This window comes from Microcaecilia unicolor, chromosome 9, assembly GCF_901765095.1.
Source record: "Microcaecilia unicolor chromosome 9, aMicUni1.1, whole genome shotgun sequence".
Taxonomy (NCBI): Eukaryota; Metazoa; Chordata; class Amphibia; order Gymnophiona; family Siphonopidae; genus Microcaecilia; species Microcaecilia unicolor.
The window spans coordinates 120,124,735-120,144,907 of NC_044039.1; the positions used below are offsets into that span (position 1 = coordinate 120,124,735).

The 20,173-nt window shown below is 46.5% G+C and overlaps 1 protein-coding gene across 9 annotated transcripts in view; it reads left to right on the forward strand.

Moving 5' to 3' along the window:
* FUT8 (fucosyltransferase 8) overlaps window positions 1–18,066 on the forward strand; it is a 510,310-nt gene extending 492,244 nt beyond the window's left edge. For all 9 annotated transcript variants that reach the window (XM_030215545.1, XM_030215544.1, XM_030215552.1 and 6 more), the window contains one exon: window positions 17,059–18,066. In XM_030215545.1, coding sequence (XP_030071405.1) covers window positions 17,059–17,376 — 318 coding nt within the window. In that variant the 3' untranslated portion in view covers window positions 17,377–18,066. The remainder of the gene's footprint in view (window positions 1–17,058) is intronic.
* The last annotated feature ends 2,107 nt before the right edge of the window (window positions 18,067–20,173 follow it).

A 20,173-nucleotide genomic window follows, 5' to 3' on the forward strand; every position in this document is an offset into this window, starting at 1 on the left:
CTGGCTGCAGGTGGCCGGCAGGACTTACTGGACAAGGCAGGACTGGATACCCACTAGGCTGAACCAGGACTGAGGGTCAAAGAGGAAAGGAACATACAGGGACAGCAGGGCAAGGAAGGGATAAGCTAAAGGACAGGACTAAAAGCTGCAAGCAGCCACTAAAACAGGGAACAAAACACTGATAAACAAGACACAGAACTGAAAGCTGCAGAACAGCCACTAAAGACACACACAGACAAGGACTTAGACACAAAACAGAAGAGTAAACCAAAGGACAAGCCGGGTCAGGGCAGGCAGCAAGCAGTAGAAAAAAACAGGAAACAAGCCGGGTCTGGGCAGACAGCAGAATCAGGCAAGAAACTAAAACAAGAAACTAGACTAGGCAGAAGTGCACAGAGCACCAACATACCAGGGACCTTAGACGATGCAAAGGCAGAGAGTTTCCAAATGGCTAATAAGCCCAGCTGCAGCAATCACCAGGCAACTACGGGAGCTGTCCAGGGTCAAACAAGACAAGTCTGGCAGCCTGGAAGACCTGGACTGGACTGTGCTGAAGTCTGAAACGGGTGATAGTCCATAGCAGCCACTGGTTCTGGCCACCAGAGGGCGAGGTGAGCACAGACGTAACACTAGAGTACCTGGACAATCAGTATAGGAAGAACAACTTAAGATTGTTAAATTTTCCAAAGCCGCCATTAATTCCAGCATTCAATATGCTGAAAAAATATTTTCAAGAGATTTTGGGTCTTCCAGCTGAATGCTTATCCGCCTATGTTAGAGTCCAGTATCTAGCAGGGAGATGCCCCGACCTACACGCTAGACCTAGTGGACCTTCCAACCAGAAATTCTAAACGATTTTCCCACACCTTTCTCAACCTACACTTCCCCAGCTGTAAAGGGCTCAAATACACATGCGTCCAGCTTTTCCTACATGAGTACAAAGATGTGGAATGCACTACCAACTCACTTGAAAATGATCAACGAATTAAATAGCTTCTGCAAAGCTTTGAAAACCTATCTCTTTAACAAAGCCTACCACGAGAACCCATAATTACTTGAACACAACCCTTACACTCCTTTATTCAGAATGTCTCACTGTACAGCTACATAACCAGATCCTCTTGTTTTCTTTTATCTCTTTGCAACACCAATTGTATTTCTTCCCTGCTATGGCGATGCCATAACAGATCTTTGTAAGCCACATTGAGCCTGCAAATAGGTGGGAAAATGTGGGATACAAGTGCAATAAATAAAAAAAATAAATAAAAAAAGAAGTTCTACCGAGAGACCTCAGCCTGAATTGAATATCACTGAATTTTTGAAAGTTCCTTAGAGGTTATTACCGAACGAACAACATTAGTGACTTTTGCACTGGAACTGGACAGAAATAATATCTTTTGTCTTTATTTTCGTCATATGAACAACATTTTTAGGCTCTAAAGTTGCAATTTTTCCTGATCTTCCTATAGATATTCAAAAATGGAGATGAGAATTCCTGGCTTTAAGGCCTAAAGTTCTCTCCCTGGATGGTTTCTTTGCATTAAAATTTTCCTGCATATGTTTGGTATCCTTAAATCTTAATAATTATGTATTTTTTGATCCCAAGAAGTTGCTTGAATTTATTTCTGTTAAAGAAGGTGAAAGAAATGCTTCCTTTAATATTCCCACTTGATATAATGATGCTGTTAGATTAGCTGCAATTGCTTCTGTCTTGCCTCAGCTTTTGATTAATTTTGTATTAATGAATGCTTTATAGTGATTTATAATTTCCTTGTATCTTGGCCCAATTATTTGTGGACTAAGTTGGAATGTTATTTTCCTTTTTTTAATGTTCTTCTATTATGACTAATATTATTTTGTTATTTTTGCTGTTATCATCTAATACTTAATTCTTTGAATTTATTGATTTTTAGAATATTTGAAATAAAACATTACAACAAAAAAAGCAAGCTATTTTGGACATTGAGTCATCATATGAGTATATGAACATTCCCCAAGCAGAATTTATCGCCATTATAAGTAAGACCTTTAAAAAAAAAAGGGGATTTCAGTTTAAGGTTACCAACAGGATTCATTGTAAATTTAGCAAGTTTGGTATAACTGAGAAGTTTGATTTTCCTCTAACAAACTTAGGGGGTCTTTTACTAAAGCTTAGCTCGAGTTATCTGCACCAGGGCCCATAGGAATATAATGGGCCCTGCTGCAGATAACTTGAGCTAAGCTTTAGTAAAAGACCCCCTTATTCTCAATCTTGCCATAAGAGTGGCACTAGGGATCACAGGTAATCTCTCCCACCCCTACATAGCTCCCCTATAACTTTAGTGGATTCTATGAAATATCTTGGAATAACGCTAGGGGCAGACTGACCATACAGGCAACCAGGCAGTGCCCAGGGCAGGGGGGGGGGGCAGTATTTCCCTGCCATGTGCCCAGGGCTTTATTGGTGCTGGAACCTTTTTTACCTGCTCCCCATCTATGACGTCTGAACAAGGGAGCCACAGTTGCCGTGGCAACTCCCCCCCCATTTTACTTTTCAACTTATTTCTTCCATATCATCAAGCTGATCAATCCATAGACTGGTGGGTTGTGTCCATCTACCAGCAGGTGGAGATAGAGAGCAAACTTTTGCCTCCCTATATGTGGTCATGTGCTGCCGGAAACTCCTCAGTATGTTCTCTATCTCAGCAGGTGGTGGTCACACACAGCAGCAGCTCTGGCTAGGCCTCCAAGCCTAATCCTTAGGTTTTGTTGAGGCCTGGGGTTGAGGGCTCTTTTGAGCAAGTGCAAACCTGGTGGTGCCAGGTCCCTCCTTTTCTCCCCCCTCCCGCTGGCTCCGTTTAAAAAAAAAAAAAATATATATATATATTTTTTTTTAAACGTCTTTAAAGGCGTTTAATTCGATGTTTCTTTAAACGTTCATTGCAGCTACTCACTGGGACACCAGTTCGTTACAGCTCGGAGCGGCAAGCAGGTAATTTTACCTTTTTATAGCGGGCAGGGGGTTCCCCGATTCTCCTCCTCGTGGCAATGGCGTCGGAGGGCGAGGGCGCAAAGGGTCGCTCCCCGGATCGCTGGAGCGCTTCTAGAGGGGATGCGGGGGTTTTACAACCTGATTCGCCCTTGATGGGTGATAGTTTAGTGACCGATGAATGTCCCGGTCGTTCCTCCGGCGTGGCGGTTTTTTCCCGCCATAAACGCCCATCCCCGCTCCTCGCCTCCGCCATCTTGGCCGGCCACGTGGCTCGGACGGCTTCTTCGGGGCCGCCCTTGAGGTTGGAGACATTAATGCCATGAACGCCCTTAATTTGGGCGACGGCACAAAAGCGGCTAAAGTTAAGCGCCGTTCTTCCCGCACGGCTCCTTCACGGAGTTTCGCGCCGGACGCCATTTTGGATGTGCAGCATGTCTCTCCCCCGCTATTGCGAGCGCCGGTTGAGAGTGCGTCTAGGGCTGTTGCCCAGGCTGCGGAAGTGCACAGTCTGGGGGGTTTCTCCCCCGAGTTTGTTTTGCTGCTGCATCAGGCTTTCCTCATGCAAACGCTGCCCCTGCTCCCTCTTCTGATAAAGAGGTTGAGGTTCCCAGAGGTAAACGCCCTCGGGTTGATTTCCAGGCCTTGGAGGACTTTTGTCTCCTCCGATGTAGATGAGGGCAGCGTGTCTGAGGTCTCCCAACGATCCTTTGCGGATTCCTTGGAGGAGATAGATCCCCGCTCGGATGGAGCGGATGACCCCTCTGCAGCGCGGCTTTTTAGCCCAGAGGATTTGCCCAACCTGTTGTTACAGGCCATGGACACTTTGAAGATTTCCTCTCCGGAGGACGTCTCTCCCTCAGCCCCTGTTGGCTCTGCCATTATGCTGGGGACGAAGCGCCCGCCTAGAACCTTCCACGTGCATGATGCCATGCACACCTTAATTGCGGCTCAATGGGATGTCCCGGAAACGAGCCTTAAAGTGGCTAGGGCTATGTCCCGCCTCTATCCTTTGGCTGTGAGTGAACGTGAGGCCTATCTGGGGCCTACCGTGGATTCTTTAATCACTGCGGTGACTAAGAAAACGGCGTTGCCGGTGGAAGGTGGCACGGCCCTAAAGGACGCCCAAGACAGAAGATTGGAGGCGGCCTTAAGGTCGTCCTTGGAGGCAGCTGCTTTAAGTTTGCAGGCCTCAGTTTGCGGCTCCTATGTGGCCAGGGCGTGCCGGACTATGGTGCAGCGGGCTTCCCCCTCGGATCATTCCTTGAGGGCTGATTGGCCGGCCCTGGAATCGGGCTTAGCCTATTTGGCAGACTTGCTGTATGATGTCTGGAGAGCCTCAGCTAAAGGCATGGCTCAGACAGTCTCTGCGCGGCGGTGGCTTTGGCTGAAACATTGGTCTGCTGACCACGCCTCTAAATCCCGCCTGGCTAGATTGCCTTTTAAAGGCAAGCTGCTCTTTGGGGTCGAGCTGGACAAAATCGTGACCGATCTCGGCACGTCTAAGGGCAAGAAATTACCAGAGGTCAGGGCTCGGGTTAGTACTCGTCCCGATACTTCCATACCGCCCGGGCAAGTCGGGTTCCTCTGCCCCCTCTTCCTTCAAGAGGAATTTCTCCCCCAAGCAGCATTCCTTTCGCAGAGACCGCCGTCCCGGAGGTACGCCCTCCGGTCCTCCCCCAGGGTCTCGTACCCAATGACGGGGCCTTGGTCCACGCCCCAGTGCAGATTGGAGGACGGCTGTCCTCGTTTCTGGGCGAGTGGACCACTATAACTTCAGACGCGTGGGTGCTGGAAGTCATCAGAGATGGCTACAAGCTAGAGTTCTGCCAACCCTTAAGAGACGGGTTTGTACTCTCTCCCTGCAAGTCTCCGGTCAAGCTGTGGTAGTGCAGCAGACCTTGGACAACCTGATCCGCCTGGGTGCGGTCGTTCCGGTGCCAAAAAATCAGATTGGCAAGGGACGTTACTCCATTTACTTTGTGGTTCCAAAGAAAGGGGGTTCTGTCCGGCCTATCCTCGACCTCAAAGGGGTCAATCGGGCCTGGAAAGTGAGGCACTTTCGCATGGAGACTCTCCGCTCTGTTATAGCGGCAGTGAAGGCAGGAGAGTTCTTGGCTTCCTTGGACATCAAGGAAGCGTACCTGCATATTCCCATCTGGCCTCCTCTCCAACGCTTTCTGCGTTTTACAGTCCTGAGACGACACTTCCAGTTCAGAGCCCTCCCTTTCGGGTTGGCTACTGCTCCGCGGACCTTTTCCAAAGTAATGGGGGTCATAGCGGCCTTCCTGCTAAAGGAAGGAGTACAAGTCCATCCGTATCTGGACGACTGGTTGATCCGAGCCCCCTCTTATGCAGAGTGCGGCAAAGCTATGGACCGGGTAGTTGCTCTTTTGAGCTCCCTGGGATGGATCATCAACTGGAAGAAGAGCCAGCTGCGCCCGACTCAGTCCCTGGGGTATCTGGGAGTTCGATTCGACACCCAAGTGGGCAGAGTGTTCCTGCCAGACAATCGGATTGTCAAGCTTCAGGCTCAGGTGGACTAGTTCCTAGTAGCCTCTCCTATTCGGGCTTGGGACTACGTGCAGCTGTTGGGCTCTATGACGGCCACGATGGAAGTAGTGCCCTGGGCCAGGGCTCATATGAGACCACTACAGCTATCTCTGCTGCTGCGCTGGACTCCGATGTCGGAGGATTACGCTGTGCGCCTTCCCGTGGACCCAGCAGTGCGCAAGGCGCTGAGCTGGTGGACGCAGACAGACAAGTTGTCTGCAGGATTGCCTCTGGTGACCCCGGAGTGGATTGTCGTCACGACAGACGCCTCTTTGATGGGCTGGGGAGCCCACTGCTTGGGAAGGACAGCGCAGGGGCTCTAGTCTCCTGCAGAGGCAAGTGGTCTATCAACCTCCTGGAACTCAGAGCCATTCGCTTGGTGTTATTGGAGTTCATCCCGGTACTCGTGTTGAAGCCTGTACGGGTCCTGTCGGACAATGCCACGGCTGTGGCCTATATCAACCGCCAGGGAGGTACCAGAGCGCCCCTCTAGCCAAGGAGGCTATGAGTCTTTGCCAGTGGGCGGAAGCGAACCTGGAGCAGCTTTCAGCGGCCCACATTGCCGGAGTCATGAATGTCAAGGCGGACTTTCTCAGTCGCCATACCTTGGAGCCCGGAGAGTGGCAACTATCTGCTCAGGCGTTCTTGGACATCACGAAGCGCTGGGGCCAGCCGAGCCTAGATTTGATGGCGTCATCGGCCAATGGCCAAGTGCCGCGCTTTTTCAGCAGAGGACGGGACCCTCGATCCCTGGGAGTAGATGCTCTTCTCCAACAGTGGCCGACACAAGAGCTCCTCTATGTGTTCCCGCCCTGGCCCATGTTGGGCAGGGTGCTAGACCGGGTGGCAAAGCATCCCGGCAGGGTAATCCTGGTGGGTCCGGATTGGCCCAGACGTCCCTGGTATGCGGACTTGTTCAGGCTCTCAGTCGACGATCCTCTGCGGCTGTCAGTGGAGCAGGGCCTGTTACATCAGGGTCCCGTGGTGATGGAGGATCCCTCTCCCTTTGGTCTTACGGCCTGGCTATTGAGCGGCAGCGTCTGAGGAAGAAGGGCTTCTCAGACAAGGTCATCGCCACTATGCTGAGAGCGAGGAAGCGCTCTACTTCTACTGCTTACGCCAGGGTTTGGCGTATCTTTGCAGCATGGTGTGAAGCAGGCTCACTTTCTCCCTTCACTGCTCCAATTTCTTCAGTGTTGGCGTTCCTGCAAGAAGGTCTGGAGAAAGGCCTGTCGCTCAGTTCCCTTAAAGTCCAGGTAGCGGCTCTGGCTTGCTTCAGGGGCCGCCTGAAGGGTGCTTCCCTGGCTTCGCAGCCAGATGTGGTGCGCTTTCTCAAGGGAGTTAATCACCTGCGCCCTCCTCTGCACTCAGTGGTGCCTGCGTGGAATCTCAACCTGGTGCTAAGAGCATTGCAGAAGCCGCCTTTGGAACCCTTGTCGAGGGCATCTCTGAAAGACCTGACGTTGAAAGCAGTCTTTTTGGTGGCTATCACTTCAGCCAGAAGAGTTTCCGAGCTCCAGGCGCTCTCATGTCGAGAGCCTTTTCTGCAGTGCACTGAGGCAGGAGTGACTATTCGCACAGTGCCTTCCTTCCTGCCCAAGATTGGTTCTCGCTTCCATGTGAATCAGCAGCTCTGTCTCCCTTCCTTTCGTAGGGAGGACTACCCAGAGGAGTACTCCGCTCTTGAATATCTGGATGTGAGACGAGTCATCATCAGATACTTGGAAGTGACCAATGATTTCCGGAAATCGGATCATCTGTTTGTCCTGTTTGCAGGTCCTCGTAAGGGTCTGCAGGCTGCTAAGCCTACAGTGGCAAGATGGGTCCAGGAAGCCATTGCAGCGGCTTATGTGGCCGCGGGGAAGGTGCCGCCTATCCAGCTGAAGGCTCACTCCACGAGAGCTCAGGCGGCCTCGATGGCAGAGGCCGGATCCGTCTCCTTGGAAGAGATATGCAAGGCGGCAACGTGGGCTTCGGCTCATACATTCTCCAAGCATTACCGTTTGACTGTGGCTGCACGGGCGGAGGCCCGGTTTGGAGCTTCAGTGTTGAGGTCAGGGATTTCTATGTCCCGCCCTGGGTGAGTACTGCTTCGGTACATCCCACCAGTCTATGGATTGATCAGCTTGATGATATGGAAGGTAAAATTATGTATAATCATACCTGATAATTTCTTTCCATTAATCATAGCTGATCAATCCATAGCCCCTCCCAGATATCTGTACTGTTTATATTCTGGTTGAATTTTAGGTTCAAGTTTAGCCTTCAGTTACTTCAGGAGGACTTCGTGTTCAAGTTCTTCTTTCACTTGGATTCTTCAAGAGTTGAGACGACTTTGTGTTACAGTGAGCTGCTGCATTCCTCTCCCCTCCGTTTTACGGGGCTGGATTGAGACATAAATTCTGCCGGCACTCCCTCCCGCTTCGTGCGGCTGTAGGGCAGCTTTGTACCCCTCCCGCTTCGGCGGTGTTAGGGTCAGTCAGCTCCTCCCGCGGTTGCGGTTGCAGGATAAGCCAGATCCCCCCGCATCGGCGGGTGTGGTGTCCCTCCCCCGCTCCGCGGGGATGAGCTGGACGGATTCCCCTCCCCCACTTGTGTGGGGATGAGCTGGGTTAATTCCCCTCCCCCGTTTCGGCGGTGGTGAGCTGGGCAGAGTGTCCCTTTGTGGGTGTAATTCTCTAAGTGCTGAGTCCTGCGGATGGAGCTTTGATATCGACATACTGAGGAGTTTCCGGCAGCACATGACCACATATAGGGAGGCAAAAGTTTGCTCTCTATCTCCACCTGCTGGTAGATGGACACAACCCACCAGTCTATGGATTGATCAGCTATGATTAATGGAAAGAAAATTATCAGGTATGATTATACATAATTTTACCTTTTGCACACCAGCATTTCAGAGAAAGTTGCCTGTGTGTCCCCAGAGTCTCCTGTGCCGCACCCCACCCCTGTGATGTAACTTCTTGTTTCCGCAGGGGTAGGGCGGAGAGGAGACCCTGGGGCCGTTTCTGAAGGCTCTTGGTACTTTTTGCTGTACTTTAAGCAGAACCAGTTAACAAGCTTTCAGTCAATGGTAGTAAGGGGTGAAGAGAGGGACAAGTCGCAGGAGAGGTAAGACTAGGAAGAGAAACTCAAGAACAAGCAAAGAAAAGATAAATTTTCAGATTTTTGTGCTTATGGTTTTAATCCATCAGCTGCTCCCTGCAACTGAGCAGAGCTCAAGAATCACTTGGTAGGAATGCATAATATTTCTAATTGAGCTGAGTACCTGCTTTTTTGTTCCAACCTTGCAGTCAGTGGGGTAAAATAAGGTATTTCATTAGAAGGATTGGAAAAGGGGAGGAGATTGTGGAAGAATGGAATACCATGAATTGAAAGTCTCCCTTTTAAAACTTTCTTTCTCTTGGCAGCTCTGATATTGAGAGGGGTTATGGTCAAGGATTAAACTGAGGGGGAATGAAGAGTATCAATGTTCCCATTCCTCACAAAAATCAAAAATATTATTTCCCCATTATATCCCATAGGATGTGGAAGTGGGGGCACTGGGCTTACATGAGCCTAAAGAAGTTGCACAGCAGCAGCAGGAAAAGGTGGCGGGAGGGGGGGGGGAGGAGAAGGGATATATAGGTGCTCATTTTCAAAGCACTTAAACTTGCATAGTTCCATAGATTACTATGAAACTTTGTAAGTCTTTGAAATATGCCTTATTGTCTGACAAACTCTGGGGTCCTTTTACTAAACTGAGGGTGACCACGGGCCGTCGCTAGTTTCGAAAGAGCAAGCGGTAAACCCTTGTTGGGCTTACCGCTGCTCTTTGAAAGGGCCCCCACTGTGTATTTCTTTGTTTGGCTCCCTAGGCAAACATATATTTGTGCCCCCCCCCCCCTACCAGGGACCCCACTCCCCACCATCATTTCACCTCTCTAGAAGTAGCAGCAAAAAGTACACAACCTACTGTGGGTATAATAACATTGTACTCTGTGAGTGATCATGGGAACTATGCAAGCACATGCTTAATGTTTAGAGCTGGTGAGCTGCCAAGTTACCCAGTTCCAGGAGGGAAATTCTGAGCCACACTTGGATTTCTTCAACCCTGTTCTGGTACATAATAGGTCCCGAAGTGCTGATTTCAGTGGGTGGTTATCAGGGATTACAAATAGAGCACTAAATTGGGATACAAGTTCAAAAATAGGACTGGCCAAAAACTCTCCCTCCTGGAGCCTAGGTAACTTGGTAGCTCAGGAGCAGTGGGCTGAAAACCAGTGAAGCTGGGTAATTTCAGTTTCACTCTCCATTGACTCCGATACAAAACTAGAGATTCCAAAGATGGACTGCCCAAAAGATATTTAAGGGCACAGTGTCCAAGATATAAATATACAGTTTTACGTGTGAAAAACGGTTCACAAATGGAAAATCAAAATAACATATTTTAGCTTTTTTTTTATGCTTCTGAAAGAATATAGGCAGAGTGGAGGCAGCATTAGGACAGAATTGAAAAGAATTTGCCCAAGTAATTTAATAGTTAACTGGGTAAATTCCATGGTCTAAAAATTTCTTTTCACTGAACTTCTTCACTCCAGCCCAGATTTTCAAACGGAAGTTTTGTTTATATAAGACTGTATTCACTGGGGATTGAGAAACATACACAAGTGTATGTACTCTCTAGCTCTCTTTTCTAGTGTTGACCTGCTACTCACGTACTTATTCAGGCAGTGCCCCCCCCCCCCCCCCCCGTGGAATCAGCGCACTATCATGTAAAATTCTGGCATTTGCTGCCAGTCCTTTTCCTCAGCTGACAGCAGACCCTTCACATTTTCCCCATTCTTCATTTCTACTGTTTTTCAACAATCTCCTCCCAACCCCAGCCCCTGAAAACTCACTTGTTCTCTCCAAAGACCTGTGCAGCACTCAGATTATCCCACATCCCTTGCAGCTCAGCCCATCATTCCAGTGTTGCCAGATGGCAAAATGTTTTCCAGCCCCAAAATAGCCCAATATAAATATTAATAAGGTTAATATGAATATTGATGAGGTCAATATGAATATTAAGGTTGATAATATTGATATTGCATCGTAATCAGCAGCATCATAATAATCAGCATCAGCAACATAATCATAAGCAACATAATCTTCAAGGAGTCCCTATAACCAGCCCCTCAAAATGGCACAATGATTTACAGTTTAAAGCCAAGCACTACCCTGATGAAAAACCAATACTTCCTTCCTGTGTGTACATCATATTTTGTACAAGCCGGCAATGGCATGTGTACAGCAAATGTAGCAAAATCAAATAAAAATGCTACCAACAAACCAACAGCGTTTTATTGCAGGCAGCCCCCGGCCCCCTCCCTAGGCTAGCAAATACCCTTCGTAGAATTGGCAACTCTAACAATATTGCCAGATGGCAAAAAAATTTCCAGCCCATAAGTAGTTAAAAAGTAGCCCCAAAATAGCACAATATTAACAAGGTCAATATGAATATTAATATGGTTGATATGAATATTGATATTTATTGTAACCATATGCAGCATAATCATAATCAGCATAATTATAGGCAGCATCAGCAGCATAATTCATAATCAGCATTATCATAATTCATGATTCAGCAGCATAATTGTAATCAGCATCAGCACAGCAGTATAATCACAATCAGCATAAGCTGCATTTCATAAATAAGTAAATAAATAAACAGATAGCTAGAAACTCTGAATGTTGAGCACCTGATTCTAATTAACATGATGTCTGTTTTAGTGGCTCTTTACTAGGAGACAAAAATCTCTGCACAACCATAACACATGCTAGGTTGTCCCTATAACCAGCCCCTCCAGATGACACACTGACTACAATTTATAACAAATTACTACTCTACCTATGAAAAGTTATTCCGTTATTATACTTCCTTTCTGTACATTTGTATGCTGCACAAGCTGGCATGTTTGAAAATATAAGTGAGATTAAATAAAAATACCACCAACAATAAAGAACGACAATGTGGATGCAGCAGCTCATAGGTTTGCTTGTTTTGTTTTGAATGTACACAGAACAACGGATGAGCAGGGGAGAGGAAACAGACAAACCAAACTGACTTCAAACTTTTTGACCTCATCCGTTCCCGTTTCCTGTTTTCATATTGAAAACAGGAGAATGGACTGGATGAGGTCAACCTCCTTGCTCTAGCCCTGCCCTCCCTGAACTTACTGGTGTTCTAGTGGGGCAGGAAAGATACCCACTCTTTCCTGCCAGCTGCGCTGCTGCTGATCTGCTACGCAACCCCAGTAGGGATTCCCCATGATGATGTGTCATCTTCGTTTTGCCCCTGTCCCTCTGCTCTGGCTCCCTCTCACCCTGGACCCTGACTCACAATTTAAAGTCTCAGTCAGAGAGACTCTGGCACTGCTGCACTGCTAGTGTGCTGCATACTGTCTTCTCTGCCTCCTCCAGGTGCTTGGCTGTAGGTCCCCCTCCTGATGATCATCAGACGGGGAGTGGGGACCAGCCAACAACACGATCATCTCCTTAAAGTCCAGACTCCACATGCGGTGGGGCAGCACCAAGCTTTTAAAGTGGGCTAGATCCCAGCTCCCTCACTGTCCTATTGGTCAAATTTGACCAATAAGATGGTGAGGGGAAACATCCTCAGGAATATAAAACCCTGTGGACCCCTTATAAGTAAATATCTAAAGAACCATATTTTACTCATATTACAGGCTAGCTTTATTTTTTTTTTTGTGGGGGGGGGGGGAGATGCACAAAGCTTACCTTGCGTGCAGCATTTGCTTTAGACCAGTTGTAGCCAGTCTAAAGCAAACATTAAAGCATCTAATGCACAAAGGGGTTCTGCGTGGCTTTAACTATTCACCGTAGCAGCTACCAATAATCCAATGTAAATACGTTAAAATGAGCTCATCTGTATTCAAATGAGCATTCCATGTGATGCAAAGAAAGGAGCACCTACCTACCTTTAACATGCAAAATCTTCCAGCAAGTCAGGAGGTGTTTTGTGTGACCAATCCCAGGCCAAGGGGGAGACCATCCCACAGATTGGTAGGTGGCTGATACATGTTGTTTAATATTAGAGATATCAGCTAATCCTTTCACTGAAGAACATTTTGCAGCCTTCCTGCTTTTCAAGCACCAAAATTTCTCCTGTGATTATAGAATATAGACCCAAAACAGAGGATGGCTGATGAGTACTTCAGGCTAGTTAGTTGGCAGAAAAAATTAAGGTTGGGCTTCCGGTAGCCATGCTGGCAACTCTTCGACTGACCCCCCTGTCCAGTTCCCTTCAATCTCAACCTCCCAATCACCCCCCACCCCGGCCTAGGCACAGGCAGAAAGTGAACACTTCCTTCTCCCCCACCCCCACCCCCTGGATTTGGCACATACAGGATCATAGCAATTCCTGTGCATGTGCTGAACATGGACACCTACCGAGAGACTGTTCTGTGCATGCCCTAGGCGCTTTCCCTCACAGAATTTTCATGCATCTAATTTGCATATGATTCTGTTTGTGTATCAGTTGCTGTTTACGAATCGGTAAGTTCACCTGCAGATGCCATATTTAATGATGACCTGTGTGCATCGGCCCCTTTATTCTGAACTATCTATGGGTTAAAAGTAAAATTAAGGGACTCGGGGAAAAATCTGATTTTCAAGCATTGGGTCAGATACACTGACGTAATTGAAGCGTTCAGTGCCAGTTCTATATATATGCCATGCTAAATGATGTATGTGCAAAACAGATTGAGGTCTCTTACAGGCGCTTTTTTTTATTTTATTTTCTTCCATTTTGTACGTGCCTATTGTATCAAACTCTCCTTTAAGCTTTCTTTCATTAATGCATGTGAATAGTCTGGACTTGTATAATGAAATTACAGTAATAATCATCAAGATTCCAGGGACATATGAGAATAATTACTTTTTAGTGTCTGTGCTCAAGTTTACAGAAACATGTACAGACAATGATCCTGAAATAGTCCAATGCCTGTTCTACTCTATGAACCAGTGGCCAATCATTTTTATCAGAAAATAACACAGCAACAGAGTTGGTGGGTCAGCCAGTCCCAATTCATTGATTGTCTGATACACCTACTAATTAGATAATTGCTGGCTTATACAGCACAATTGTATAATTTTACTGAAAGTTATGGAATATCATTTTTATGTTAGTATAGGCCAAACCATCTACAACTCTTTATTGCTTTATTTAAAAAAAAAAAAAAACTAGTATGTACTGTTGGCATCTTGCTTTCTAAAATATAACTTTTAAAATGTTTTCCTAATTCACTCACTATCCCTGCTCCAAGTGTAATCCCCTGTTAGGATGGGGATTACTGAGAGAGTAAGTCCTTATAGAAATGACGCGGCCACTGGGACGGAGGTAAATTTTTAAAAAGACTTAAACCACGCAGGGTGGCAAGAAGAAAAAGGGGGATGTTGGGGGGAGTCGGAGAAGAGGGCGGGCAGGTGGCCATAAATGGGAGGGATAGAGGAGAGGGCAGGGGAGAGAGGAGGGTTGCTGGACATGGGTGGATAGAGGGGAGGGCAGGGGAGAGAGGAGGGTTGCTGGACATGGGTGGATGGAGGGCAGGGGAGAGAGGAGAATTGTTGAATATGGATGGGAGGGAAGGGCAGAGAGAGAGGAGAATTGTTGGACATGGATGAAGGGAAGGGCAGGGAGAGAGGAGAATTGTTGGACATGGATGGAGGGGAGGGAAGACAGGAAGGAGATGCACATGGATGAAGGGGAGAAATTCTGGACATGGATGGAGGGGAGGGAAGACAGAGGAAGGAGATGCACATGGATGGAGGGGAAGGGAGATAGAAATGCTCGACATGGATGGAGGGGAGGGAAGGAGATGAGATGTGGGAAAAGGAAGAAAACCTGCACATGGATGGAGAAAATAGGCAGAAGCTGGATCCACTGGACAGTCAAGTCTGCAGAGGACCCAGCTTTTACTTACGGATGTAAGGCAAGAAATTAAAAACAAAGGAAGAAAGTAAAGAAATAAATGGAAAGGAAGCCCCGGAAACGGAGTTAAGAGGACAGATAGCAGCAGAATCAGGTACTGGGCCAGCATGATTAGAAAAACAAAGTCACCAGACAGCAAAGGTAGAAAAAAATCATTTTATTTTCATTATAGTGTTTGGAATATGTTCACTTTGAGAATCAGGTGCTCAATGTTAAAAGTTTATATTTATTTATTTACTTATTTATGGCATTTTATCCCACATTAAACATGAATTAGATTGGAACCTGGGAGCATTTAATTTTTTTTGAGAGAGTAATGCATTGCCCCCCCCCCCCCCCCAGACTCTCTCCACGGCTATAGCGAGCTGTGCAATTTTTTTTTTTGGGGGGGGGCAGAGGTGGATGGGGGGGGCAGAGGTGGATTGGGGAGAGAGCCTGTTGTTAAACATTTACCAGCACACCACTGACTGAACCGGACAGACTCAGTGTTCAGCGCCGTGGTGGAGCAGGCAGAAGGCCGCAGTGCAAATGGTTTCCCTCTGCTGAGTCCACTCGCAAGTCGCTCCTCCTGTGCGTGTGGGTGGCGTGGCTAGCCTAGGCAGTCCCTACCGTATCTGCTAATTTCGTGAACATGAAAGCACAAAAAGTTAAGTGGTTGTAAACCCTGTATTTGTTCAGCAGTCCCACAAAGATGCACTCCATCTCTTTCAGCTCCTATTTCCTTTGCATCTTGTGCTCCCTCTGCCTGTAGTTCTTCAACTTGCTCTTCACCTTTTAAGGCACTGGGATGAAAAAGGGGGCAGGGTGGGAGAAGAGGGAGGGAGAAGAGAGAAAGGAGATGCTAGACGGGGGGGGGGGGATGCCAACTAATAGTCTGCAGGGGGGCACCAGAGACCCTAGGACCGGCCCTGGACAGGGGCAGTCGTACAGGGCCTCGCATTCCTAGGGGCCCCGCATCTCTGGCACATTTGTCCTCCTGTCTCAGAACACATCCCTTCTCTATACCTTAATGTGCATCCATATTTCAGTAGAGAGCAGCGGCAGCGATTTTCATATCCTGTCAGCTGCCAAGCCCAGAGTCGCCTCGCTGCTGCATCCCGCCCCCTTTTGATGTCACTTCCTACTTCTGCAAGGGCGGGATGCAACAGCAAGGAGGCTCTGGGGTTGGCAGCTGATGGGATATGAAAATTGCTGCCACTGTTTGCCACTCTGTTCTGAAATGTGGTGGATTCACATCAAGGTGCAGGGTGAGGTGGGGTTCCGAGAGCTCTAAACCTCCTTTTAAACTGATAAATTATGATTTATGGTGGTCGGCGTGCGGAGGTGGGCAGGCGCGGGCAAGGGAGGGTCTGGACTTGTGAATTGGGAGGAGCACAACCTTTGGGATATTATTCTCTGGGACAGGCATGGAATATTCCTTCTGAAAATCCTCTGTATGTAAGTAAAGGAGAGTACAAGAGTTCCCTTGGAGGAATACCAGAAGGATTGTGGTTTTAAAAGACTTGCCTCAAATGTTGGAGAGCTGTTTCTGGTTGACCCTGATTTTTCAGAGTTAAGAATGAACAGTTTGGGGTTTGTATGAACTGCTGACTCCAGTATGTCATTTGGACATAAGAGAATATAAGTGAGTACCAAATTCACAGCCAGTCTTGGTTCCTACAGCTTGGTTTGGACTTGTATTTTTGGGTTCCTGGCAGAGAAGAGGTAATGCTACCCACTAACGCTTCTTTCCCCAGGTGGAGGCACAGAGTGCCAAGTAAGTAAAGGGTCCGATCGAGACTGCCTTTGGGAGGCTCCAGAAGGGTCCGATTCCAAACCCAGAAAGCCCAGGTCAGGGTCATTACACAAGCAATACTTTTTATAGTAATAAGTCAACAGCAGATATTTCCATGAAACTATAAAGAAAACTCACAGGCCATTAATTCTAATCCCTGCTCTCCCTAGATTTTAGCCTTGTTCAAATTACTCTTTTTTCTGTGCCTCATTTTAGCTGGATAATATAGTCACAGCATTGCTTCTCTTTTCGTTAGTAAAAATTCTGCCAAAAGAGTCTGTCAGGCCATCTTTGTCAGAGGCCAACAGACTGTTTATGAAGAAATTATGAAGTGTGTTACAGTCCTGTTTAATGATAACGTTGTATGCTTTAAATCCAAATGATTCTGTTGTATTGAGTTTGCTGGAAGATCATCTGTAAATATCATATTATCTTACAGAAATGTACTTAAAATATTTAAAATCTACTGGGGAAAAAATCGTTCTAGAGCAAATATTCCATTCAGTAGATTGGAAATGGCATATGTTGTTTAAAAACTAATGTATTGTCCTAAATTCTGTATATCATCTGCAGTGAATTTACTTTCTTGAGAATAATCTTGCCATTCCATGCTTTTCAAAACCCATATGCCATGTTGGATCATTATATATTCAACACAGTATAACACGGCAAGATTCTAATTGTACATACATTTCAGTGTTGCTTTGAGCCACAAATTGTGCAATTTCCATGGTGAGTTTTTGAAATTGTAGTAAACACGATATATTATATATATGTTTTTTTTTCTTTTAGGTTTGTCGTGTTGCCTATGAAATTATGCAGACATTGCATCCCGATGCTTCATCACTTTTCCACTCTTTGGATGATATTTACTACTTTGGAGGACAAAATGCCCACAACCAGATTGCTATTTATCTTCATCAGCCACGAACTGCTGATGAAATTCCTATGGAACCAGGAGATATTATTGGTGTGGCTGGAAACCACTGGGATGGTTACTCTAAAGGCATCAACAGAAAACTAGGAAGAACAGGCTTGTATCCATCTTACAAAGTAAAAGAGAAAATAGAGACGGTCAAGTACCCTACATACCCAGAGGCTGACAAATAGAGCCAAATTAGGCTATATAGTTTGGGATTCACTTAAAATCGGTTCAAACCAACAGACTTTTACTGGGCATTTTAATATGACTGAAATGAAAGCCCTTTAGTGTTTGGGCTGAAAAAAGGGAAAATGGAACAAGCAAATAGGCTCTTGGACTTCTTACTAAACATTCTTCATACACGTACTTGGCGTGCATTCAAATTCACATACAACATGTGGCTATTTTATAATAGTCTCTCCCAAGGATTCGTCGCTGTCGTTGGTTTAACTGAATGAAGCGCTCAGACCCTCTGCTATTAATTGGGTGTAGTAGTAGGACGTCAGCACTGCCATGTTGTATAATTTGAGTGACATGAACATATTTTGTAAGTGCAAAATTTAAACCTGGTGCCTATATTTGAATCATATTGGGTAATTTTAGAAGAGGCGCACCAAGCAGCAGCAGATCTTGACTGTTGTTGCACGAGTGCCGAATTTGCCCTGACCAACTGATACCTAAAAAAAAATAAATACAATATTTTGTTGGTTTCTTTTAATTTATGAGAATTTTTTCTAAGTAATTCCCTGTCTTAATAATAAATGAAGGATGCATCTCAAAGCGTTCATTGTCAGTTATAGTAGCAACATTTTTGTAAAACTGCGTCCGGAACAAATTCTTTAATACCTGATATTTCTGGACATACTTTGATAACAAAAAATAAATAATAATGTTAGTATCTGCTTAATTTTTATTTTGTAATGTTTTAGCAGGGTGTTCAATCATATTAACATTAAGAAAGTGGATGACAGCAGACTTCACTGAATTATTCCCATCCACATTATTAAGGGTATACTGCATAAACATATGGGCCTTTTTACAATCCGTACTAAGAAGAGGCCTGCGTTGTTTTTAGCATGTGGGTTTCCCGCGTGTTGAAGCCACTTTTAACATGGCAGTAAAATGGCTGCCATTTCTATTTTTTCCATTTATGGACACGTGCTAATTTTCCAATTAGTGCATGGCCTCGGGAGACCTTACCGCCACCTATTTACTAGGCAGTAAGGGCTCCTGCACTAATCAGCAGCGCATGGCAATTTGCCAATTAGCGCAGAGCACGGCTACTCTCCACTACCAAAGATACCTAAAAGATATTTATATATTTTAAGCACAGGATTGGCACACACCGATCCCAGAACTACCGTGCGATGCCTGAGCACATCCTGCGGTAGTGCCTTTTAGCATGTGGTAAGCACGCATTAATGCTTACTGCTGCTTAGTAAAAGGGTCTCATAGAGGGGCATTTTCAAAAGAAACGTCTAAGTTGGGATTTGGACATCTGTAAAACGTCCAAATCCGGAGGCGGGGAAAAGCGTATTTTTGAAAAAAAGATGGATGTCCATCTTTTGTTTCGAAAATACCATTGACGTCCTTAGATTTGGAAGTCCCTAGATTTGGATGTCTGAGTTTCGGCGATCTTCGAAACCAAAGACGTCCAAGTCAAAAACGTCCAAATGCAAGCCATTTGGATGTGGGAGGAGCCAGCATTTCTAGTTCATTGGTCCCCCTGACATGCTAGGACAGCAATTGGGCACCCTAGGGGGCACTGCAGTGGACTTCATAAAGTGCTCCCAGGTACATAGCTCCCTTACGTTGTGTGCTGAGCCCCCCCCCCCCCCTCCAAACCCACTACCCCCAACTGTACACCACTGCCATAGCCCTTACGGGTGAAGGGGGGCGCCTATATGTGGTAAAGAGGGTTTCTGGTGGGTTTTGGAGGGCTCACGGTTTCCTCCACAAATGTAACAGGTGGAGGGGGGGTGGGCCTGAGTCCACCTGTCTGAAGTGCACTGCAATACCCACTAAAACTGCTCCAGGGACCTGCATGTGCTGTCACGGACCTGAGTATGACATCTGAGGGTGGCATAGAGGCTGGCACGTTATATTTTTAATTATGTTTTTGAGGGTGGGAGGGGGTTAGTGACCACTGGGGGAGTAATGGGAGGTCATCCCCGATTCCCTCCAGTGGTCATCTGGTCATTTCGGGCACCTTTTTGTGCCTTATTCGTAATAAAAACACGTCTGGGTGAAAACGTCCAAGTTGTAGTCATGGACGTCTCTGCTTTTTTTTGATTATGGGTCAAAGACATCTAAGTCTTAGGAACACCCAAGTCCCGCTTTCACCACGCCTCTGATACGCCCCCTTGAAATTTGGACGTCCTTGCGACGGTCTTCAGTTAGAGACATCCAAAATTGGGTTTCGATTATATCGATTTTTGACGTCTCTGAGAGATGGACGTCCACGTACCAATTTATGTCAGAAGATGGACGTACATCTCTTTCGAAAATGAGCCTGATAGTCTTCTAGGTCTTCATTGCTTTGAAAAATAACACCCAACTAATCTGGTTGGTTTCTGGGAAATTTTAGTTGCCAGTTCCAACCTCTCTATTCCATGGCCTGCAGTACTAGTAAGAGATACTTTCTTTATCCTCCATTTGTTTTTATCATATTTTTCTCCTTGCTTTCATTATCAAGGGAATATATATTGTATGCAGTGCCCAACCATCTTCCTACCGCTGTTCTCATATTTGTGCTTATGTTTGTTTGTTTGTTTATTAGGTATTTGATATTTCTCCGAGGACAAGCAGGCTGCTTGTTCTCACGACTGGGTTGACGTCCACGGCAGCCTCCAGCAACCGGAAGAAAACTTTGCGGGCGGTCCCGCACGCAGGGCACGCCCACCGCGCATGCGCGGCCGTCTTCCCGCCTGTGCGCGACCATTCCCGCTCAGTTTTTTCTATTCCGCGCTGGAGAGAGACGTGTTC